General features: G+C 50.9%; 7 protein-coding genes across 7 annotated transcripts; 5 read left to right on the forward strand and 2 right to left on the reverse strand.

Annotated features, from left to right (window-relative positions):
- Positions 1 to 379: 379 nt before the first annotated feature.
- PV05_07381 (uncharacterized protein) lies at positions 380 to 1,622 on the forward strand. Its single transcript, XM_013460199.1, has one exon. It carries the CDS (start codon positions 806 to 808, stop codon positions 1,391 to 1,393), a length of 588 nt encoding a protein of 195 aa, XP_013315653.1. The 5' UTR covers positions 380 to 805; the 3' UTR covers positions 1,394 to 1,622.
- A 226-nt stretch (positions 1,623 to 1,848) lies between these two features.
- Positions 1,849 to 6,486, forward strand: PV05_07382 (uncharacterized protein; the record flags this gene model as incomplete). The annotated part of the gene is made up of 2 exons (XM_013460200.1): positions 1,849 to 2,193; positions 2,248 to 6,486. 2 exons carry the CDS (start codon positions 1,849 to 1,851, stop codon positions 6,484 to 6,486), a joined length of 4,584 nt encoding a protein of 1,527 aa, XP_013315654.1.
- Positions 6,487 to 7,127: 641 nt separating this feature from the next.
- Positions 7,128 to 7,598, forward strand: PV05_07383 (uncharacterized protein; the record flags this gene model as incomplete). The annotated part of the gene is made up of 1 exon (XM_013460201.1): positions 7,128 to 7,598. One exon carries the CDS (start codon positions 7,128 to 7,130, stop codon positions 7,596 to 7,598), a length of 471 nt encoding a protein of 156 aa, XP_013315655.1.
- Positions 7,599 to 8,120: 522 nt separating this feature from the next.
- Positions 8,121 to 11,418, forward strand: PV05_07384 (uncharacterized protein; the record flags this gene model as incomplete). The annotated part of the gene is made up of 2 exons (XM_013460202.1): positions 8,121 to 11,153; positions 11,209 to 11,418. 2 exons carry the CDS (start codon positions 8,121 to 8,123, stop codon positions 11,416 to 11,418), a joined length of 3,243 nt encoding a protein of 1,080 aa, XP_013315656.1.
- Positions 11,419 to 12,038: 620 nt separating this feature from the next.
- Positions 12,039 to 16,974, reverse strand: PV05_07385 (uncharacterized protein). The gene is made up of 7 exons (XM_013460203.1): positions 16,707 to 16,974; positions 16,506 to 16,640; positions 13,982 to 16,443; positions 13,507 to 13,921; positions 13,169 to 13,444; positions 12,711 to 13,113; positions 12,039 to 12,631 (listed from the first exon to the last, which is right to left on the reverse strand). The coding sequence occupies exons 1-7, from the start codon at positions 16,893 to 16,895 to the stop codon at positions 12,219 to 12,221; spliced, it is 4,293 nt and encodes a 1,430-aa protein (XP_013315657.1). The 5' UTR covers positions 16,896 to 16,974; the 3' UTR covers positions 12,039 to 12,218.
- A 750-nt stretch (positions 16,975 to 17,724) lies between these two features.
- On the forward strand, positions 17,725 to 18,778 carry PV05_07386 (uncharacterized protein; the record flags this gene model as incomplete). The annotated part of the gene is made up of 2 exons (XM_013460204.1): positions 17,725 to 18,534; positions 18,701 to 18,778. The coding sequence occupies 2 exons, from the start codon at positions 17,725 to 17,727 to the stop codon at positions 18,776 to 18,778; spliced, it is 888 nt and encodes a 295-aa protein (XP_013315658.1).
- On the reverse strand, positions 18,675 to 24,479 carry PV05_07387 (uncharacterized protein). The gene has a single exon (XM_013460205.1). It carries the CDS (start codon positions 24,367 to 24,369, stop codon positions 18,883 to 18,885), a length of 5,487 nt encoding a protein of 1,828 aa, XP_013315659.1. The 5' UTR covers positions 24,370 to 24,479; the 3' UTR covers positions 18,675 to 18,882.
- Positions 24,480 to 24,580: the final 101 nt, after the last annotated feature.

The raw sequence follows: 24,580 nt of genomic DNA on the forward strand, positions 1-24,580 counted from the left end.
AGGCCAAACAAAACCCCAGTCAACAATATTAATGTGATCTGTTCAGCAAAGCTGAGTTATCTGCGCCTTGAACTCCATGTGAAGTTGCTGCCCAAAGCAACATCAGTGAGTAACTTTGGCTTTCCTCCGGCTGCGATGGAGTATGTACATGAGCCCGCCCCCTAGGTGCCCGCAAGCTTTTAATGCAAAAGCTTGCATGCCCAGCTCGAGCCCAGGTGACGGGGGCGCCCCAGTTGGAGATTGTTTGCTTCTTTCCCACCACCATCCACCTACCATCCACCTTTGGGGTGTCACTGTCTGTCTATCACTCCGTCTTGTGACGCTTTTTGCCCCTCGTTGAGCGTTGACTTGGATCGGGATGACGACGCCTCGCATATGGGGACAAGTGACATTTAGTTCTCATGTGTCCACTCCGTGCCACTCATTATGGGTGGCATTGACGAATGATACGGAAGCTGAGTCTACCTCCTTCCCACCTACTAATAAAGGAAATCTTTCGCTAGACTTCAAAGCTCGATCAAGTGGACGTGCGATCGCCTCAGAGCGTGACCGCAGGCATTGGGGTACACCGCACCCATTCAACGCCGGACCGCGGCAAGACTGCCTCTTCGAGACTTACCGCAGGTATGAGGCCCGAGAAGGAAAGCGAACCAAGACCATATACACTGTTGTTTAAGAGATAAAAGGTCGAGAATATCCACGGGTTGGGCTCATAAATTGTCAAACCCAGACCACAAGCAAGTGCAAACGAAAGCTCCAATCCAAGTCGTGTACGATCAACACATTGATCGCGAACCGTTTGATAATGGCATCGGAATACCGCGAGATACATTTGAAGCACGCCATTCCCGACCTGAGTGGCGCCTTTGACATCACCTGTCCACCTGGAACAGACCTCTGGGACAAACCTCCTTGGACTCATTCCAAGAATGCCCCCATCATATACAGAAGCATAACCAAGGATGCCTTTAAATCAGCCAAGGTGACGGTCAGAGCGAGTTGGAAGGACCTGTATGATCAAGGCGGCCTCTGTCTTGTCATCAGATCGAGCGACAGTACGCGCTGGGTAAAGGCAGGGATTGAATTTGTCAATGGGAGTCCCAACGTCAGCGTGGTTGCCAAAGACAGATGGTCTGATTGGAGTCTAAGACCCCTTCTGTCTGAGTCAACAGACGGTGCCACCATTGAGATGGAAAACGCCAGCGATGGTAGCCTATGGGTCTGGCTCTTGGGAGATGGGCAGAGATATCCTTTGCGTGAAGTGACCTGGTGGGGGGATCTGGAGAAGACCACTGAATGCTGGATAGGTCCTTTCGCTGCAAAACCTGCACCGCATGGCGAGAAGAACGATCTGGTTGTACACTTTCAGGGACTATTGATTCAGACTTCATGACTCGAGATGAAGGAGCAGTGTCAGCATGCAGATCATACGTGTTAGCGAGTGGGTTGGCACTGGCTATGGTCGCAGCAAATATCATGATGGCTCTGCACAGGACTCGATCGAGTTGGCTTTACAGTCCTCTTCGCCGAGTTGTGCAGATGTATGCCGTCAGCAGTGACCACTCGAGTCCGGAGACCGAGCTTACTGTCGCAGTAAACTTGTAGTCTTCAAAATTGCGACGCGTTCCAAACGCGTTAACTCTCCCCCCACCAAAATTCTCTTGACACTGACCTCAAGTTCCCCGTCGACTGTTACTTTCTTGCAGCGCATCACCAGCTGCTGATTAGTTTCCTGCGCAAGATTACGGAGAGCGTTATTCATTTCACAACCAGATTACCCGCCCTGTATTCTCAGCTTGAATTGCCCGCCTCGAAGATGAATCCGCGTCCGTGACCCCAGCCCCAGAAATGCCCACACGGCTCCGAAATACCGCTGCTGCGGATTCGGCGCAGAAGGAAACTCGCTATGAAATCCCTGGCCTGCAGTTCGGCGATACTCTGACATGGCGCGCGGGCAAACCGATACCAGTCGCAGATCTTCTGGCACGGCTACAAAAGCTCGCTTCAGCATTGCGCAACTATGATCTTGATCAGGTCGACTCACGCGCCTTCACCACCCTGGCACATGATCTTGCCAATGCAAATCTCCTAGGACACAAAGACAAGGGCGTAAGAGCATGGACAGTTTCGTGTATTGTGGACGTCCTGAAAATTTGCGCCCCTGATGCTCCCTTCATTGAAGGCCAACTCAAAGTAAGCATCCGTCAAGTCGGACACTATGATGGAGAATGACTGACGCTATGCCAGGACATCTTCACAGTCGTGATCAATTCTATCCTGCCTGCTCTTGCCGATCCAACGAATGCGTATAATGCGCAGCACGTCTACGTTTTGAGTTCTCTGTCCGAGTCGCAGAGCATCCTGCTGGTCACGGACATTCCGAATCACGATAACCTGATTATCTCTCTTTTTACGGTCGCGTTCGATGTTGTGTCTGGCTCTGGGAAGAGTACCTCGGTTGTGGAAGTATCCAAGAGCGTGGAATACCACTTGAAGAATCTCCTGGTAGCAGTTGTCGACGAAGTTACTCTACCGCAGGAAGTTACAGATGTTATAATCTCCCAGTTCCTCCGCGTTGACGCGGGAGATGTTCAGGATGCTGGCCCCAAGGGCAAGAAGAAAGGCGCGCAGGATACGAAGCAGGCCACTTTGATACTCAAGGACTATCCTCCGGCTTACAACATGGCCAAATCGCTATGCACTAGCTGCCCCGAGAAAATGACTGCCCAAATCACACAATACTTCGGCACAGTCATTGTCGACGCTTCAGCTGCTACAATGACGAATGGCTTCTCCAAGTCGAAGGTGAGGCGGATGTCGGAGGTCGACGATTCCGACGATGAGCATGAGGGCCTGGCAGATTTGCGGAAAGCTCATCGTCTGTTAAGAGAGCTGTGGCGGGCTTGCCCTGATGTCCTCTTGAACGTCATTCCTCAAATCGAAGCCGAGTTCAATGCCGATTCCGCCGCTCTTCGCCAATTCGCCACAGAAACCGTCGGAGACATCACGTCTGGTATAGGCATCGCTGGTCTGGCTCCTTCTGCACCTCTTGATCCGGCGGCGTACCCTCTACCGTCGATTGAACAGACGCCACCAGCTCCACAAACCATCAACCCGGTTCTGACACCGGCATCTCCAAAACCATTCGCGACAGTGCATGCATCTGCATACCAGGCCTTCTATGGACGCCGCATAGACAGGTCACCCAAGGTTCGTGAGGCATGGGCTACCGCAGCTGCAAGGATTTTTATGACCTCAGCTGGTGGCATTGGTTTGAATGATGAGGAGCTGCAGTCATTGTTGTGGGCTTTTGCTCAAACACTCCATGACCAAGAAGAACACGTCCGTTTGGCTGCGATACGGGCGATCAATAATTTTCCCTATCACACCCTCATCAACACATTAGGTGCTGATGGTGGTCTCGCAAAACCAGGCACTGTCTTTACCACACTTGCAGAACGAGTGACGGACCGAAAGCATAATGTCAGGGAAGAGGCAATTGAACTTCTCGCGCGAATATGGGGAACGGCCTCGAGAGACATTGAACAAGGTGTGCCCTTCGTCAGAGAAGCGGTTGGTGATATCGCAAACCGTTTGCTGCGAGCCTTTTATACCAACGACCCACACGTCCATGCTGTTATCGACAGAGCTCTCTATGCAGGCCTTTTGCCGTTATCGTTTCCACCGATCAAAGGTCAAAAAGCCGACAGCCAGAAACACCGCACCAGTCTGAAGGAGGGAAGCTCCCAAGAACCTCCTCATACTGACCCTGATGCTGTCAGAGCGCGTCGCATTTTGACACTGGTTCAAACCCTGGAGGCAAAATCTCGTGCAGTCTTCTTCAACCTCCAGAACCGCCAAGTCCAGCTAAGCAAAGGAATGACTATTTTCGTACAATCATGTGAGGACTATAATGGTGGTGTCGTTGAAGACGACGGATCTGAAGCCCAGATCAAGGAGCGCCTCGGTAAGTATATCGAGGTAATATCCAAGTCATTCCCAGATCCTGGCGTTGTCTCCGCAGGCTTGTGGAAGTTTGCGAAGCAACATGATCGCCGTGCCTATCAGTTGATCCGGTTTGCCATTGGTGCCGAGAACGATTACCGCACAGTGACCAAAGCCATCAAGGAGCTTATAAAGCGGATTCGCGAAGGACCGGCTAATGCTCAATCGTTGATCGACACGATCCAACCCATTCTGTACCGCTGCGCGTTGATCACTTACAACCGTAGCCATGTACCGACTATCATGCAGATATCGAGAACAGACGAGGGTGGTCTCGGGGAAGTGGCTCATGAAATCCTGAAAGAGATCTCAGCACGGCATCCGGAGGTCCTCAAGTTTCACATCCAAGCACTCTGCAAGGAGCTCGAAGAGAATGCACCTTCCTCCACGAAACCCGAAGAAATGGGTGCTGCGGACACGCTCAAAGCCTGTGCTGTATTTGCTCGAAAATATCCAGCTGACGTTCCGAAAGACCGCCAATTCTTGACTGCTTTGACGAACTATGCTTTGTTTTCCAATTCACCGCGAGCCGCGAAGCACGCGGTGTCGATTATATTGATGGTGGCTGAAAAGAAGGAAATGTATGCGAAGGACCTTCTGTCAAAGACTCTCAAGGATTGCAAGCCTGACTCTCCCCATTTCCTATCTAAACTGGCAACTATTTCACAAATTTGTCTTCTGGCACCGGCTGCAGCTAGTGAGGAGAGCGATGCTATCCAGCAGCTCGCTGTCAAAGATATTCTGCGGACCAATCGTTCTCCCAGCTCGGAGGAGGATCCAAACGCCTGGATGGACTCGCCTGACGAGGAAAGCCAAGCTAAAAGTCTGGCATTGAAGATCCTTGTCAATCAATGTCGCTCCCACGATGAAAAAACTAATGAGTTCGACGAAGCTGCAAGAGAGGTCTTCAACATGCTCACGTCCTTGATCAAAAACGAGGGTGAAATAACACCGACCCGCGATACACCTCCTGCGCAAAAGAACTGTTTGCGGCTCACCGCGACCCACTTTATTCTGAAACTCTGCAGCCATCAGCGAAAGTGTGAGGATTTTATCAAGCCGGCTATGTTCATTACTATCCTGATGACCATGATCAATCCCCCCAACCCGGTGCGCGTTGGGTTTGTCAGCTACCTCAAAAAGTACCTTGGACAGAACCGTCTTGCGCATAGATGGTTCACTGCCATGTTCCTTCTCGCTTTCGAGCCGGACGTCGAGCTTCGCAACTCAGCGATGATCTGGATGAAAGCACGAGTTCAATACTTCTCGAATCAGCAACTCAAAAATTCTAGTGAAAAAAAGGCGCCTCAAAATGTCATGGAGTCGATATTTGCTCGCTTGCTCAGCTTGCTGGCACATCACCCTGATTATCCAACTGAGGAAAGTGATGACTTCAGTCGGGATTTATTGGACTTTTCCAAGTACATAATCTTCTATCTTTGCACAGTTGCGACCGAGGACAATTTGTCATTGATCTTCCACATTGCACAACGAGTGAAAGGAGCCCAGGACGGCATAACAGGCACGGCCGAGGCATCCGAGCGACTCTATGTGCTTTCCGATCTTTCTCAAGCTGTGATCCGAAACTATGCGGACCTCATGCCGGCACACGCAAAGGGCGTGAATCTCCTCCAGACGTGGCCTGGCAATGTCACACTGCCTCGATCTCTTTTCAGGGCACTACCGAGTCATGAGGCAGCACAGGAGATTGCTGAGAAGAACTATCTGCCTGAAGATGTGGCCAGTGGACTTGAAAAGTTGGTGCGAACGTACGCCAAATCCTTGAAGAATGCCGGCAAGGAAGGCAGAAAGGCTCTGGCTGGCAACAAGAAGCGCAAGAGCCATACTGTGGGCTTGGATGGTGAAGATGATGGCGGAGAGGAGAAGAAAGTGGTTAAGAAGCCTAAGAGGACGACGTTGGCCCTCCGAAAGACACCAAAGCCGCAACGGAAGAGCAGTGAGACAGTGAGCCCTGAAATGCCATCGCGAAAGAGTACGCGCGTGTCGACTACGAAGTCTTATGTCGAAGCAGATAGCGATGACGACGACGCTGAGATGGAGGAGGTGGAGAGACTTGCGAGCAGTCCCATGTCTAGTCGTCGGAAGAAGGCTCAGCCTCAGCCTCATGAGGATGAGGATGAGGACGAACATGAACATGATGAGGAATTGCCTGAAGAAGACGAAGAGAACGAGACAGCGGAGCCTGAGCAAGAGAAGACGGAGGACACGGATGCCCACGTCCACGAAGACGACGATGCGGATGTCGATGAAGGGGATACGGAAATGGTGGATCCCGAAGCAGAAGAGTCTCCGCCACCTCCGAAAGAAAAGGACAACTCTGGTTCACCGATGAAGGGCAAGGGGCGGAACCGTGGCGAGCGTGGAAAAAAGGGACCTCCCTCATCGCCTGCAGCAGCGAAGGCGAAGAAGACTGAGCAGCCCGCGCAGTCGACGAGACGGACTCGCAGTTCGAAGACGTGAGTCGAGGATGCAGCTGCTGGTCCAGGACTTGGTCAAGCGCGCAGCAGACATTGCTGTGTATGATCATGAGTTGTGCCATGCCTGAGTACGATTGAGCTTGATGCATAATGATTGAGTCTTCCAGCTCTTCTAAGTACAATATTATTTCTGCCACTTCTCCGTGAGATTGCAGATACATACACGAGGTAACATCACATTAGTACTGGTGGGCCTCGCGCTCCTTGGAGCCTTGGTGTACTCAGGCTGAAGCTCCCATAGGCTAGTGTGGCGTTGGATGTACTGTATGTGCTTCGGGCGGAGGAAAAGTCGGGGTCTGTTGCTTACGCTGCTGATCCTGATATTCCTCGCTTTCTTTTCGTCCTTTCATCATCTCACGTTCAACAATGGTTGGCGATTTCAGGCGCCCTATGCGGTTCATATGCTGACCGCCGATGTATATCTTGTCGATTCTTTGTCCTGCTTGTTTTCCTACTTATAAGGCGCGTATTGCAGTGAGTGAATCTGTCTTGTGATGCCTATCGACTTGCCCGTTTGATTTCATTTCTACGCGTTCAACGGCCCTGGTTATTTCATCCGTTCAACCACATTTTCGGCCGTCAATATTCCAGACTTGAGACTTCTCAAGAGAGTGAAGGCCAATCATGGCACCCCGGACAGATACATCGGTCATCATCGACGCTCCGCCCGCTCAGATTTGGGACATCCTGGCAGACTTCGACCACTGGAAAGATTGGAACACCTGGTTTACTGAGATTCATGCACATGACCCAGACGTGAACGTCGGCACACCAGTCACATTCACGAGCGCACCGTCCGAGACCGCGAAGCCGGGGACCTACACTGTGCGGATCTTCACATGGGAGCCAGAGAGGGAGATTTCTTGGAAGGGAGGACCAATGCCTGCGAGTCTGGGTTGGGTGATGCAGGGATATCACTGGTTCAGACTCGTGCCGCAGGATGGATGGAAGAAGACGATGTTCGAGCACGGAGAACAGATAGAGGGTATCTTGAACATTCTGGTGACGAAGGGGATTATGGATGGCTTGAAGGGACAGGCTGAGAAGTTCAATAAGGAGTTGAAGAAGAGAGTCGAGGGCGGAAAGAGTGCCTGAGGGAGGCACGACGAGGGTGAGACTGAGACTGAGCAGGTGCGTGGGCTCTGGAATGCTCACTTGATGGCTTCCATGTTGGGGCAAAGAAGCAGCTGCCTGACAAGGCAAAGCAGGTATGGCTTCCTTCATGGTGGACGTGCAAGCTGACTGACACACTAGAACTGCTCCTCCTCGCCAGCAATATGGTCATGCATGTTTGCCTACGATACAATCCTCCTTTCCAGGATATACCTATCGATTTAGATGGCAAATAACGGTTGGTGACTGGCCTCTTTGTTGTCTTGCTGCCTGCCTTTCATAAGATTCTAGGGAGTGTTTGTTTGACAATATTGCAATCAAACAGCCAGCAATGGACTCATTGGTTTGTGTTTTGCTCCTTGTTCAGGCAAACGGTGACGAGCGTGATGCACAAACACCAGTCGCAACGGATGGATCAGTATATCATACGTGTTGTTTCTCAGCAGAATGTTGCTCCCATTTTGAACCCTCCTGAATCTCTATCTTCACTGCGACGCCGTCAATATGTCGAAGCCTCCTGTTTCCTATGCGAAGGTTGCAGCTGGCTCTTCTTCTTCCGCACCACCTCGGCAGGCGGGCTCTGTACCCAGAAATGCGCAACCGCAGCAAGGTCCTCCTCCGCCCGGCGAGATGATACCTCCAACTGGTCCTCCCACCACCACAGCAGACTCTCGGTCAGGGCGTACGCTCAACCCTAGGGCGACTGAGTATCAGCCCGGATCCGCTCCTATTTCTGCAATGACTGGGACCGCCTCTACCAGCAGCACGTCGACACCTCAACAAAACCGCACTCAACCCCTGACGGCACCCCGGCAGGGCCGTGTTCTCAACCACAGGGAACCCCCGATTGGTAGTGCTATGGCAGCATCACAACAGCAGTCGAGCCTCAACATGCGGAGCATGTCGGATGCGCTTCCACAAATGCAACAACCTGCTGTGAAACCCTCACAGACCTTGTTAGCAAATCATTATGGGATCATCATTGGTGGATACAGAGATCTGTACAGATATGATCTGGAATTCAAGAGGATCCCGAAGCAGAATGACCCCGAAATGCAGGATTCAAAGAAAGCTAAGAAGAACAAGGCTGGTGACGGCATCGGCCGACCAAAGAAGAAAAGAATTGTCTGGCTTCTCATGAGGCAATTGAAGAATGCGAACCCCAAGATCCCGTTGGCAACAAATTACAGCACCCAGATCATAGCAGCAGGGACGTTCCCAAAACCAGATGGCATACCATGGACGATCCCAATCATATACTTCGACGAGTATCTGGAAGAGCCAGGTCCGGACCCAGAAACGTTTGAGGTTGTCATTACCGGTCCCAAGGTTCTCTCCATTACACGCTTGATGCAGTACCTCGACCAGGGAAATGCCTCTGTCAATCGGAACAACTACTTCGACGAAGAAGACACTGTCGCTGCGTTGAACCTTGTTTTCAGCTATCGGCCATATCAGAGATGCTTTCCGGGATTGAATTCTGAACCGACTCTCACAACTCAAACAGGAACCACGTTTTACGGAGTTACAAGATATATGCCAAAAAGCCAGGTGGTCACCTCGGACACAGGACCGCCTCAAGAACCCCCACAGCTCGGTGGTCTGGACAGCATGGTTGGCTTTGCCAGGAGTGTCCGTGCAATCAGCTGCCCACTAGGACGGCTCAATTTGAACATCAATACATCATCAGCAATCTTTTACGAGCGTGGCAACCCTGAGAACGTCCAAAGCCTGATATCAGCCTGGATATGGAAGCATGCCCGTCACGGTCAATGGAATGAAGGCCGCTCGAGAGAGCTCAGTCGATTCCTGCAAGGCCTCCGTGTCTGGACAAACTTCAAGGGAGAGCGGGCAGACCATTATGGAAGAATCACCAAATTGGCGAGGCCCGATCCTCCTGCTTGGAGAACCCCAACCGCAACCAGTTGCACAATGGTCACATCAGGCTCGCAGACGACTGAGAGCGTGAGCCAGCACTTTCGAAGAGTGTACAACTGGAACCTCAACCAGAATAGCTTTGTGGTTGTGCTTGGCGATGGAGAGCACGCCATAACGGTGCCTGCTGAGGGATTGTATGTCATACCGGGACAAATCAACAAAAATACAATCGAATTGCCCAGTGGCGCAATCAGAGAACCATGGGAAAACAGAAACCTCATCGAGGAGTATGGTCGCTCAGTGTTTCTGGGCGCAGACAGACGCGAAGGAGGAGCACTGGAGTTTGGTCTCCAGCTCGAGTACGAAATGTTGAAAGTGGCGGTCACCGGCCTTGATATACCCGGAATCGAATATGGAAACAGCCGTGTCAAGCCGTTTAAGTGCAGACAGGGTTCTTGGGATCTCATGGAGACTAAATACTTTCGACCCGCAATCCGCCAAGAGCGTACTTGGACATGTCTTGATCTGTATGCGGCAGATAGCGAAAGATCCCCAGTGCAGGCATTGGCAAGTTTCAAAGACGCTTTTGCGAGTGCACTCGTAAACCATGGCCTGACGAATTATTGGCATCGTGGTGACGAGCTCGGTGAGAGCCATTTGAGACTGCCACACAATCCCCTGCCAGGAATATTCGATGCGGCAAAGCTAGGTCACCAATACGACACAATTCACAAGAGACTAGCCAAAGAGAAGGCCGCTGGTTCGAATCTGGTGCTGGTACTTCTGCCGTCCAAGAACATTGAATTGTACAGCGCCATCAAAAAAGCTGCAGACCAAGAGGTTGGGATTGCCACAATCTGCCATGTGAAGGGTCGGGGTATCCCCAAAACTTCACCACAATTGCATTCAAATCTGACCATGAAAGCCAACTTGAAGTTGAGTAGAACCTCTGTGAACCAGAGATTGTACAGCAAGGGGAAGATCCTGACGAATCGGACAATGATCATTGGAATTGATGTCACTCATCCAGGCAGCAGCGCTCTGACCGATTCGCCCAGCATTGCAGCTGTGGTTGGCAGCGTGGACGATGAATTTGCGCAGTGGCCAGTGAGTTTCAATGTCAATTACCCTCTCCCAAAGGACGAGGACCGAAAAGATGGCAAGAGAAAACAGGCAAATGAACAAGTGCTTGATCTGAAGGAATTGGTCTACCAGCGACTGAAGGCTTACTACGACTACAAGGGACGTCGTCAGATACCTGACAAGCTCATTGTGTATCGGGACGGTCTTTCAGAAAGTCAATTCGAAATGTGCCGCACCCAAGAGCTGCCCAAGATCCAGGCGGCTTTGAGTCAGATAGTACAGCAGTATGGGGTTTCAGGTGCTGTGAACCCGCCCATCCTTCTCATTTGCGCCGTGAAGAGACATCATACCCGACTGTATCGACACCAACATACCCACTCAAACCTCTTGATCAATGGAAAAAATAACAACCAGAATCCTCTGCCAGGAACTCTTGTCACAAGTGGTATTACTTATGGGAGAGGTCAAGACTTCTTCCTCATCAGCCAGAATGCCATCAAAGGTACGGCAAGACCGACACATTATGTGGTTCTGTCCAATGAGAGCAATCATCACTTGCAAGATATTGCGCAGATGGTAAGTGAGACACTCCAGTGTGATTAGTATTGACTAACGGCCTCGGGCCTGATAGACTCACAATCTGTGCTTTCTCTTCGGTCGTGCAACTCGCTCGGTTGGTGTTTGTCCGGCAGCATACTATGCCGATCTTGCTGCCGACCGCGCGCGATGCTACGCCAGGCATATCTACAACCCAGCGGAGAAGAGACAATTCGATCGAGGATCGGATCGGCTCAATCTCGACATTGCGGCAGACTTGCAGGAGACAATGTTCTACATCTGAGCGTCAAGCAATATCGGCCTTGGCCTTTTGCCAACAGGTTGGCAACCACACTAACCAGTTCTTCTCTTTCTTCGCCATTTTAGGGATCTCGGAGTTTCTTCATGTCAGTCAGTTTCTCAATACCAGTGGTGTTCATGCTCTGGAGGATATTTCTTTCAAATTTTTTTGGGCGTGGCGTGGCGGTGCGGTGGAAGCAGGTCAGAACCGAAAAAGAGCCTTTGGACATTGCTCCATAGGCTCACCGAAAAAAAAAGGCTCTTTGGTCTTTGTAACTCTCATATCTTGTCTTGGAGTTGAAACGGGTGGAGGAAAGAATAGAAAATGATCATTGGACATCTCGTTCGTTGACACAGGAAGAAAAAGAAGGGTTGGCTGTTGTCTTGCGTTTAGTGTTGGGTTTGGACGGCACTGGTTTTCGGTGGAGAAGGCACACTCCAGTGGTGGATCGTTGGCAACGTCTTCTAAGTATGTAATTGACCATGGATCAGCAGAAACAGAAAGATCTAGGTGGTAATTCGATTTGATTTTGATTTTGCATCATTGACATATCCAAGGATGGATCCAGCAAGTACTACTCCTATGCACGTACAACCAGGTAAATACACAGGTAATCCAATTTCATCGGCTCGGAATGGTCAAATGCAACCTGACAAAATAAACAGTCTCTCCTTATGTCCCACGCAAAACCGAAGCCAAATTCAAGTCGAAGCCAAACTAAGGTACCCACGTAATTGCTCAATCAAACACCATGGCATATGGCATATTCACCCGCTGACAGTCCTGGCATCTGTAACGCCACCTCACTTCCCAATCCCACATCCCGTCGAAATGGACGGTTCAAGATCGGCCGGCATCTTGGACTTAATCGAGCTTGTGACTGCACTCGTCCCTGCAGCTCTGGTTCCCGCTCCATAGACATCGTCATTACCATCGCCTTCGACATCGCCATTGACATCCTTCGGGCGGCCTTGGGCAGGAGCAGCAGCGGTGGCGGCAGCAACAGGCTCTTTACAATGACACGGCATGCCAGGCGTATTGCAAATACACGCGAGGTCTGCGAACGAGCCTCCGACGTGGCTTGCACCTTGTGGTTGATAGAACGGCGGAGCTGCAAGAGCGTCGGGATCGATCTGAGGTTGGTGAAGGGCGCCGAAAGGTTTTCCATCTCGACTGTAATCTGACTTGCCGAAGCCGTCGAAGCGGATTTTCCAGGCTAAACAGAGCAGTTAGTTTATACGTGATAAGCAGAAGGTAGTTACTCCGGATCGGGAAGAAGGAGAAGGAGAGCTTACTATTGGGAAACGGAACCATTTCATCCCACTCTGCAGTGAGAAATGTGTCTGTGGCGGGTCGCAGGATCTTATCGGTGTAGATGTCATCGGTGTTCTCCTTGATCATGTCAACTTGCCGCGAGATTCTTGTCATGCGCATGGGCGCCATGAAGTTCGAGTAGCCTTCAGCCGACGCGTCGATGTTGACTTCCTTGAGACGGCCTTGCGCGTCGTGGGCGCGGCGCGGATTCTTCATCTGAGCAATAGTCTTGATCATACTTGTGACACTCATCGCGGCCAGGTGCTTCGCGTCGTAGTCTGCGAATTGGTCTGTGACACTCGATGTGTGGTTCAAGAAGTCTGCATCGCGTGGTGGGTTGCCTGCTGCTTTGGCAGATTTTATTGCCTCGACATTTGCCCGATACTGATGACATGCTGTTAGCCTTGCACGTAGTTGAACGAAGACCGTGCGGACTTACAAGGTCCAGGATGATCGTGTCCCCTTTCTTCACTGTCCAGACCTTCCCTTCCTTGTCCCGGAACTCGCGATCCTCAAGTGCTGTCCGGATCACTGGCAGCCGAATGCTGGTCCTCTCTGCGTCTGAGACGAGCTTCGTGAGCACTTCAAAGCTATCCTTGTCTTCACTAAATGCGAGATCTTGAATTTGCAGCCATGCTGGCCGGGCAGAAGACGCCGTCTGTAAGTTGGCCTGCTCATACATCTCTTTCAGGAAATGGTTGAGAACAGACGTAAACTGGCCTCAAGTGTCAGTGCATGACAGTAGTGTCCGCTTTGGACTATTTTTGGAGTACTTACAGCCAGCACGGAATTGTATGCAGCATGGAGTCCTACGAACACAAGGATTGCTGCACCCTTGCTGGTGCTTTGCTCATATTTGAGCACATGCTGAGCAACCTGGAATCCAAGCTCGGTCATGGAATTATCTCTTTTCCGTCCGAAAAGCTGCTGGGAGATCATCGATCTGCTTGCTTCGTAGATGTTGCCATTCAATGTCAGATTGTAAAGAAACTCCATGGATGATTTGAATGCTTTGCGCCTCTTCAGCAGCTTCGTTTCGTCGGCGTTGTACGACAAAAAGACTTGACAGTTCGTGATGTGTTGATAGATCTCGTTCTCCGAATGTGGCGCTTTAGAATTCTTTTCGCTGCGAATGAGGTGACCGAAACCCAGGAAATCAGCAACATATCGGGTAGTGACAGGGATCGCGAAACTGTTCAAGGTCAGCACTGGGTCGAGCCTGCGACAGGCGTCCTCCTCGAGCACAACTTACTCTCTTGTGGCATCGAGCTGATACGTTGTATTATTCATGGTGATGGACTCCCGCTTGATGATGTAACGCATGATGTCTGTAAAGTAGTCAATCATTGCTTCTGTGTCTTCACGGACCCGATTTGCTGGGTTGGCTGCTTTTGGTTTCTTCGTTCTGACTCCTTGTTCGAAGATTTCTTGCATCTGGTCTGGGAAATTTGCCAGCTCCTTCAGCGCAGGATGCAAGAAGTCCGCAGTCTCATCGTTTAAGATGGCAGAGATCCTATCAGCTTGTGTCAAATATACCGGCTTCCAGGGTCTCGCAGGCGCGGAGGCAGCCACATCGAAGATGGGGTTCTGTGTTTCTACGTCGATGCCCACAGGGTCCATCGACATCTTGAAGTCATGCGCATATCCCTGTTCTTTCGCGAATCTGGCGTTCTGCTGTGAGGTGTAGAATGGATGGAAGAACCGAACCGAGTTGTAGGGGAACCATCCGGGGAATGCGCGTTGCAGGAGGCGATGGAAGACAGAGCTCTTGCAGACGTCGTTGTCCTCGGTGACCTCCTTCATGCCCCAAGATGTCAAAGAGTTGGTGTTCCAGTCCACAGTGTAGAAGCGATCTGAGCGCACGAGAGTGATGGCGTCAGAGAAAATCGCGGCCCAGAGAGCTGCATCGACATCGCTGGGTCCCGGATCCAATCCCATGTTCTTGTCTGACTCACAAAACACTCCGGGGTATAGTTCAATCTTGTCTGGATGTTCGTACAAGTCCCGCAGCGCATTCTGAATCTCGAGGTTGCCCGTGACACTCTCGAATGTTTCGTGTCTGGACATGCCGAAGAACTCTCGGAAATCATTAAGGGTGCCCACTTCCCATTTGCGAGCCTGCATGATACCCAGGATTTCCACAGGTTTCAAGCACTTTGGGATATTTCGAGGCCCAAAGTTGGAAATGGGGTCGTCCATAGCGGCCGTGAGTGCATCCATCATTTGTTGGTCGTCGAAAAGTCCAGTAATCGGATTCCGCTGAAAGTTGAGTTTCTCATCGTGCTCAAGGCCGAATGTGATCTCCCAAGGCTCGACTGTGTGAGTTGCCTGAAGCTGGCCGACAATCTTCATTGTGTTGATGAATCTCTCTAGAGGTATGTCCTTTGGATTTTCGAAGCCCATCTTTTCTCTCATGAACTCTTCCGTGTATTTTTCGTCCTTTTGAGAGATGGCGCAATGGAAGCGATAGAGCAAATTAAACTCGACAGTCACTTGATTACCAATGCCTCGAGAGACGCTTCTGTGGTCGATATCCATTCGGGGATCCAGTGTGAAGTTGGTGTCGTACTGATGGAACCCCATCAAAGCTCTCAGATAGTCATGGACGGAGACTTGAACGTACAAACCGCATGTTATGAGACGAGCAGTGTTGAATAGATCGTCGTCGAGCTTGTCCCAGGCTGCGTCGTACCCTGCTTCAAACGCTTTGCGTTCTGCGTTAGTGTGGCGTTTGCCCTGAGCAATGTAGTCTTCGAGGACTCGTTGGCATTCTTGTAAGCGATGGCTCTCCGCAGAGTTCTTAAAGCTCTCAGCGGTCGCCTTAGCTCTCTTGTCGGCCTCTATACGTGCAGCTTCGCGCTTCTCCTCCTTTGCCTTAAAGTCGAGGTGCACATCTAGGTCAATCTGGCGCAATGCCTTGGCTAATTGGATCTTGTCAGCGTCAAGAGGAGGCTGCTTAGCATGATACTCTTTCCAAGCGTCGTTGTATCTCTTGCAAGCATCAACGAAACCCGCGCCTGTGGTGTCCTTGCCGAACTGTCTTGCCACTGCTTCAAGCTGCGTACCTTGATATTTGCCGGGCACACTGAATCTGCCATTTTCATTTATGCGTCGAAGCTGAGTTGCAGCGTAGTTGTGGTAACGGTTGTACATGACGAGCATGATACAAACACCAGGCGGCTGTCGCAAGAGTCGGTCTTCAGCAAATGTGTCGGGCTTCAACAGGCCAAGTTTGTACTTATCATCTCGGACCTTTCGCTGCATTTCCATCGTGTATCCATAAAGCGGAGAGAGGTCGAGATATGATGAACTGTCTGAGATGTTCTTGTCCTTGTCGTTGGTGCGAAATATGTCATGTATGATAAGAGTTGCGTGGTAGACCAACATGGCAGACAGTCCCGACTGGCTGTCCCGACCACCTTCCTGTCTTGCCATCAAGCGATCGAACAGATCACCCGGATCCGGAAGTGCTCCAAGTGGATGAGTCTTTGAAGGCACCGTCTTAGCGTATGGGGCACCGGCTTGACCGAGATGCGGATTCAAAACATTGTTGAACTTGCCATCTGCTTGGCGATACTGGAACGCATCCCCAAGGTAGGTGAGTGGAGGGTGGAGCATTTTGTCGTATTTAGTTTTGACTTGGCTCTCAATCAATTGTTGTCTTCTGTTGCTATCATTTGAGAGCGCAGCAACTAGCCCGGCGCCGGCTTTCATCTGAAATGACGGTCGTCAGTACGACAGAATGCTTCTTCAAGGCTGGCGTGCACTAGACTTACATCAACACCAAGTCCACCAAGAAGTTTGCTTGCAACCTTTCCAATTGCCGGTAGATTTTTGAAGCTGAGGATGCGGCGGAAATCGTCTGCAGAGTTCTCCCAGCCCGCAATGAATCCTTTCGGAGTAACCTTGTCCTGCAGCCTCGTCAGCCAAGCTCGACATGGACTCGAAAGGGCAAGCAGTGGTCATTTTCAACTTACGCCGATGAGTTTGTCACCGTGGAAGCCAGCATACTCATTGCCATATTTCAGATTCTTCATTTCAAGGTTGAGTTGAAGCAAGTCATCCTGCATTTTCCCAGTCGACACAGCCTGACCATTGATGTTTTGGCTGTATGAGCCATTCATCCCTGTGGCGGTCGACATGTCCAAGGAAGACTGGACTGACATGTTCGCAGTGAATGGTGGAGTGGTAGCTTCAGAATGGAATTGGAAGACTGTCTGGACCAGCTGGGGGATGCCTTCTAGAAATATGCTGTGGGAGATCCATGTCACTGAGCATGTTCCGCTTCCAGCGGGCCAATTCGTCCAAGCCGCAAGGCATCGTCATCTTAGTCCTGGAGGGCCTCCTCCAAAGAAACAGCAGGGTGACCAATCTCTTTGCGAGACGGTGGCTTGATACGAGATCAGCTCAAACGGCCAGCAGTTATGTCGACGTGTCACAGGTTTCGATCACTTCGAGGGGCTTCCAAATTGCATCCCCAGGACGGGAAGTTAGCATTCTCAAAGTCTCGCTTCTACCATATGCACTGCAAAGCTCGAGCACATGACTGGCACGAGCTCTCAAATGTGCATATGTGGTGTTGTAAACTCGACCAGAGTGACATAAAACAGCGATGAGTGGCGGGCTGAGGAATGCAGCCTGAAGCCTCTCCGCATTTCAGCTCCTGCAGGGTAGATCCGAATCAGGTCAAGTGTACCGAATACAACTGGTCGAGGGTCTCTGTTCAGCAGCTGCGGGCTGGGAAAGTGTCGGTTCGACCGATCTAGACGTGTCTTTCCTGTACGTGATGCTGAGATTGCGAATCAGGTGTCTCACAAATATTAGCAATCCTTTCTCCCTATGGCCAGAGACGTCCGAGGGCGAACGACGACTCCCAACCTCAGGGTGTTTGCGTTTTCTGTGATAGCAACCCCATGGCCAGTATATAGTCTTGCGCCAGGTGTTTTGTAGTATCCTCTTAAGACTCCTTTTGGTCTTACAGCTTCACTGTAGAGAATGGGGGACGCCGCCAATTCAACTGAGAGCACGCCTCTCCTCTCTTCGATGCTGTCGAAGGGGACGTACGCCCCGTCTGGGCCAAACGACAAAAGAAGTCCTTGTCCGCTAATCAATTGCCTCGCAAATCATGGCTACATCAACCGCGACGGCCGCAATGTCCAGGCTAGTCAGCTCAATGCAGCAATGAATGAAGTTGGCCTCTCCACGGCTCTTGGAACGGTCTTCGCCCAACCCATTTTCAACGAGCACCAGGAACCAAAGACGGTACAATTGCGGAAACAACCAGGGCTTTTAGCACGTCTTTGGGCCTTCATCCATAATCCTTGGATCGTTCTGGCAGTGTTCGGCATGCGCAGACGCGGTCAAGTCGACTCGAAGGGCAAGAAAGTCCTCGACCTTGATCAGCTCGGTTTGCCAGGAGTGGTCGAACATGATGTCTCTCTCACGCGCCGCGACCACCTGCAAAAACAAGGCAATATTACCCTTCAACAAGATCTAGTGGCAGATCTCCTAGCAAGCTCAAAGAATGGCAAGACCCTCACCATGGAAGATCTGGCGACTTTTAGAAAGCGCAGAATCCAACGACAACTTGATGACAATCCCGGGTTACAATACGGACACTTGCAGCACGAGATTGGGTGCGCGGAGATCGCCCTTGTTCTTGACGTGTTCGGAAATGGCAAGAGCGTCCCGTGTGATTATGCTCGAGCGTTCTTTGAGGAAGAGCGGCTGCCATCAAAGGAAGGCTGGAGGAAAAGATGGCTGTGGACCTTGGGGTTTTGGGAGCTGGCGAGCACTGTCAGCAAGGTGAAGGCGGCAATTGGACTCCGGATTTGATCTCAGGGTAGAGAGGAAGGAGTTGTCTGATGGTATTCCTGATTACCTGAGGACTGGAGCGGTTTCTCATAACACTGTCAATGTATTGTTTCAAAATATCAGGAGATTGACGAGATTGACACTCTTATTGCTTCAGAGAAAAGCACCTCTTGACAAGGCTGCACTGTTCAACACTCGGCCGTCAACTTCTCGCAAGGCTGTGATGGCTGTCTAATATCTTCCGCATTTAGTCAGATAGCAATCTCACACTGTAAATCGATGACACTCTGCGTGCATCATCCATCCCATCATGCCTATGCGCGATCTTGTTGTCACTGACTAGGCTTCGAAAACATCCTCCCCAACCATTTCCCTCACAACCTGCACCCACCGGCGTACTTCTTGTTCAACTTCCTCGTCATCGTCCTCGAGGCTCTCATTTACATATACCATAGTCTCACCACTTCCACCCACACCTTCAGTACTTGCGCCAACAACGACGTTATTGACCCATTCCTCGCCCACATTCTCATCCTGCGTGAGCGCGAGGTGAGTTCTTATCCCGCTCAACCTCACGCCAGCACTTTCATCGTGCCGCAATTGGCACAAATTGTGATTTATCGCATGGTGGTGCGAGGGCGTGTCCATCGTACTCGTTGCCAGGGCCACGATGGCAGGGATGACCAGTTCCGGAATGACGGCACGAAGGGCTTTGGATTTGATGGAAGAGAGAGTGAGTTGTGATACCAGCAGCTCCGACAGCGGAGAGAAGTGGCTGGGCGACGCGAAGAAGCCATCTGCATCATGTTCCATGACTGTCCGCAGCAATCTAAGGGTCGACTTGTACAGCGCAACATCATGATCCGAGAGAGCAGCATTAGAGGATGAGATTGTAGAACGAAGGATATCGTTCGCCGGTCCAAGGACATACCCTGCAAAGCTCGTCGCAATACTCTTCAGTGTGGCAAAGAAGTGGTTGACAAACCCAAAGAGACTCGATGTTCGTGCAGTCTTTGCGGCGTTGGTGAACTCGGCTTCAGACAGATCAGTGGGTTTGACTGCCCACTCGATCCAGGTCTCAAACAGCGGCCGGAAGGTCGTGTCGTTGAGTTTGTAGATGAATGGAATAGCTAGTAATTGAAGTTGCGATTCGATTGCGGTGATATCCTCTGGTGACAAGCTGTTTTGACCATTGTCGGAGACTGCCTGACGTCGGAGGTCCAACACTTGCAGCATGAACGTGGATATTGACTCTGCGTTGCGGACGACTGTGGACTTTGTACAACGTTTGATAGCTTGAGAGAGAAGATCGAGATATTCTGTCACCGTTTCGAGTTCGAGCTCTGGTGAGGTATCCTTCCACACCTGGTTCAGACTGGCCATTACCGTACTCAGATCGATCCTGTTGGCCACCAAGCTCAATGTTTCAACCCGGGATTCTTTGCAATATGCTCCCAAATTGGCGAAGCATGATTTGCGGCACACCTTCAGAATCTCAGACACATTCTCGTCAGACACCATGAACGACACGTGAGACAAGAACGATGACAGAAGTGTGAAAGCCGCATTGTGCAACTCGGCATTCCGGACATTGTCTGCGATGCTCGAATCCAACAAACTCAGCACCTTTGACATTGACTGTGGCACAATTGGGACAGCTGCCTCTCTTAAGACCTCCATTGCAGAAGCCAAGCAGAGAAGAGACATGACCTGCGTCCTGGAGTCTTGGGAGTTGAGACCATAGTCGGAATCGATCAAAACATTTGAAACGGCCATGATCGCTTCGGGACTCTTGCGGCCGTAAACCTCGATAATGCGATCCAAGCACGCGATAGCTGCGTGTCTGAGTGCTTCATCCTTGGTAGAGTCAATCACAGTCTCGATAGTAGGCAGGAGAGCCATCGCCTCAGACTGAGTCTTGCTATCTTTCGGTGCGTTATGTCGAAGTTGTGTAGCCAATACACGCAAGGCTAGAGGTTGCAGCTCCTTGTCATCCACTTGTTCCATCTCCTGTAGGAGATTAGGCATAACATGCAGCAGCTCTGCTAGTGAGGGCAACTCCAACAGTGCGCTCAGACATTTCCGTGTGGACGATGTCAAAGCTGGGTGATGCACTTTTTGATCCTTGAGCATGGACAGCAGCTGGGTGAGGCAATTTCTGTACTGGGTCCAGAATGCATCGGTAACGGACTCACCCAATCTGCCTATGCGCTTGACTTGCGCTTTGAAGCCTTTCGATGCAAGCAGTTTTGCAGAAGTTTGGAGCAGGACCTCGGCTTCTTGCTCTCGTTGTTCTTTCTTGCTGGTCTTTGTGATGTCAAGCAAGGGCTCTGCATTATGAGGATTTGTGGAGAAGACATCATTCACCAACCCGAGTATCTCTCTCTGCGTTGATATTTGTGTCGCAGCCGGCAATGCATCCATCAAATTCGAGAAGAAAGCTGACGTATCCTGCTGCCGTCTCCTCGAGGCAAGCATGGCGATGATTGCAAAGGCAAAGTCTTCAGTACCGAGTCTGTTCAGCAATCTCTGGTAGAATGCAACTCGCCGATGTGGCGGAATATGGTCGAATGCCGTGACAAAGCTCGAAAGCAGGCTAGATGTCGAATGGACCAGGTTATTGGCATCCTGTTTCTTCAAAGTTGCAACCAAAGGAGGAATTATTTGGTCGATTGCTTGGTTTGTGACGTAGATTGACCTTTCATCTTCTTTCGCGAATAGGTTGTGGCCCATGAAAGTAAATATCGGCATGATAGTATGCAATATCCTGTCAGGCACCAAAGATGCCAAAGACGCCGCGAGTAACAAGGCCGTGCTTTGAACCTGAGGGTTCTCCGAAGACCGAGCACAGTCGATGACCAAGTCGGCGCGAATCTTTGATACATCAATGTCGGGTTTTCGCGCTTCTCGTGCTTTGGCAACGATGGCCAATATACTGCTCAGGCACAAAGTGATCAAGTAAGGAGACTCTGGAACGCCGCTGCTTGCAGTGCGTCTCAGTGTGACCAGGACTTCAAATAAATCTCCCATCAATCGAGAATGATTTTCGGGTCCGGAGTTTTCGAGAAGCTCTAAGGCAAACGTTAGCCGCGATTCCATGTCATTCATCGCCACGAGCAATTCCCGAGGGAGACTGTCACGACCATGGCTGGTTCTCCGCTTCTTTTTAGGTGGTGCATCAATCTGCAGCTCAGCAACACTTGCGTATGATAATTCGAGGAAGGAAGAAAGTAAATCTGTCGAAAGTGTAACGGACTGTAGTACGTTACGGCTCCCGCTTGCGATGCTGCTGAAGTCGGAGAATGCCATCTGGAACAATGCAGCTCCAGATATAAATTGCGATTCGTGCCGGAGGTCTTTCCAGATGACGAGAAGTCGTTCGAAAAAGGCTCCCACCAAGTCCGACCTCATATGAGATCTTGCCTCATTCAGCATCCCAAGAACTTGTTCAACTGCGTCTTTGCTTTGACCATTGATAACTTGAACCATTACAGCGTCAACGTGAGAAAGTGACAGTCCGTTCAATGTGGCCAGCCCCTGAGCCTCATCTTCGTTCAGCGATGCCCAGTGCTTGATCACAGGCGCCAAAGCCTTGCTCGTGCTTGTGCTGCCCACTTTTTGGACACCAACGAGTAGCTCGATAATGCGAAGTCTGACTTTCAATAGGGGACTACCTACTGCGCAGTCTGTCAGTAGTTCGAATAAATCGTGTTTCAAAGACTTCTTCAGCTCGACTTTGGCGGCTTTAACGCCCGTGGAAGAAGACCGAGAAGGACTATCGAAAGCAATCTCTAGTGCCGCGCGTATGTGCGAAGCATCAAGGACACATTCTTCCAGAGTCGGGAGATAAACCTGATCGAGGAGCTTGACCGTCTGGCTCGGTGGCAGTAACTTGATGTTCGTCATGGTCAGGCCATCATAAACATCTGTCCCCTTCGACGCACCGGCATCTTCTTTTGAAAGCTCCGAAAAGCGTTTCCGCAAAGCCAGTACACAGGCAACGGTTGCTCGTCTCACAGCCTGAGCTGGATCAGCCAGCAGAGCCGTTAGATAAGGAAGTAACAATTGTGACGGCTGTTGGGACCGCTTCTCGAAACCTCCGGAGAGAATTTGAAGCGCCGTGGCTTGGTGCGAGGCTGGAACAGCGCTGCAGGCAACCCGCAACAAAAAGCTCGTTTGCAAATCCGAAGGCTGTTCCTGAGGATCGCCCCATAGCGACAAAGTCTGAAACCGGGCGATAGCCTCATCACTGCTACGGGAGAGCGCGAAAGCCTGGGAAAGTTGCTCAAATAAAGCAGAGGGTCTGGCCGTCAAGAATGACAAGTCGACGGATTTTGAGGGAAGACTAGCCAACATGGAATCGAGCTTCTCAGATTCAGGAAAGACTTCTGTTCTTGGCCCGTCGAGCTCCATCCGGTCAGATTCAATCAAACCAAGGCCGGTCGTCGTCTCAATGGTGCCTTCAATAGCCGCCTCAACTTCGGTAAAGGACTGGCCCGCCAGCTGCACAGCCTGCGAAAACGCAGGGGAGAAGGCAACATTATCATTTAGCTTCTGCAGCAGAGGGATAAGCTGTCCTCGAGTAGTATCGTCAGTCGTAGCTTTCAACTTGCGCAGCAGGATTGCAATGAGACTGCTAGTAATCGTTGCATCTACCACCTCGGGGCTCATGTCAAACAGCCTCTCAATGAAGGTAACCCGAGCTTCCAAGTTCGACCTTTTCAAACCTGCGAGCGACGAGGTGATCAGACTTTCGACTAACGTATCGACAGGCACTTGGCTTTTGAGCTCGAGCAGTCTTTCTTTCAGGTCACTCATTTTGATAAAAGTGTCAAGGACGACCTTTGGTACCTTGATTTCAGTTTTCCTGGCAGCAAGGATGGTCACACACGCCAATGCTGACTTCGGGTCGGAACCGGTGTCGGCGATGTGTGGTGCGACTGCTCTCATCAAAGAATCGATCGTGCTATCTTCAAGACTTGAATTGCTTGCCAGAAGAAGGGCTGTCGTGAAGCATGTCACAGAGACTTCTGGGCAATCCCTGATCTCGAAGCCCTCAACTAGGAATGGAAATATTTTCAGCAGAGCGTCTTCTAGTCGTTGTTTCTCCACCTCTTTCCTCCCACTTCTGACTTGATTGAGGCGTCCTGTTACCGCCTCAATCACCAGGCTTCCCCAGAACCGGACCAGATGTGGATGACCAGCGCCCTCCTGGCAGGCCCGCAACGTGTAATTGTTGAAGTATGAGAAGAATGCGTTGTTATTAATGGCGCTGTAGACCAAAGCGTGGCGGGGTACATTGGCTGCGATTTTGTGGTAAGGTCCTAGGAATTTCCACTCGTTGACAATTTTATTTGCAGGTATGATGCTCAGAACGCTTCGGAAGACGAGGGTCTCGTGGTAAGGTAGGAAAGTTGCAAGAAGGGCACTGGTGTTGTAGACGTGGACCCGAAATCTTCTGATGAGCCACTCGACCGCTCTTACACCCGGGCGGAGGACGACTTTGGACCCAAGTAGGGCCAAACATCGCTCTACCACGACTCCGAGAGCTTCGTTCTGTGTTTTGCTTAATTGTTCTCTGTCTTGATCCTTGGCCTGGGGGCTGTAAAGGTTCTGCTCGAATTCCCGCAGTCTCGAGTCTAACAGGCACAACTCTTGAAAGCCATCGACGCATATTTGGTAAATTGTATCCCAATCTTGCTTCGCAGCCACCGGTCGATCGAATATGAGAGATTCGGCATGAGCATCTCGACGGGCGCGGAGATCTAACTCGTTGTTGGCATTTGCGGCGATGCTGCGCAACTGTGTGGCGAAGGTCGATGTCATTGCGGGTGTCTTTACCGCGCAGAGAGAGTGCTACGAGGACATCAGGGGTAAGTGAACATCGAATTCAACGGCAAAGGAGACTTTCTCTGCGGTGTGAAGGGCAAAAGCATTGCAGACCTTGAGATGTTACTTTTCCTCGCTGGCAGAATTAAAAAATACTGGAGAAATTAAATGGCTGCGGGGTTAGCCGGATATAACGAGTCAGTCAGAA

This window comes from Exophiala xenobiotica (genome assembly GCF_000835505.1).
Source record: "Exophiala xenobiotica strain CBS 118157 unplaced genomic scaffold supercont1.4, whole genome shotgun sequence".
Taxonomy (NCBI): Eukaryota; Fungi; Ascomycota; class Eurotiomycetes; order Chaetothyriales; family Herpotrichiellaceae; genus Exophiala; species Exophiala xenobiotica.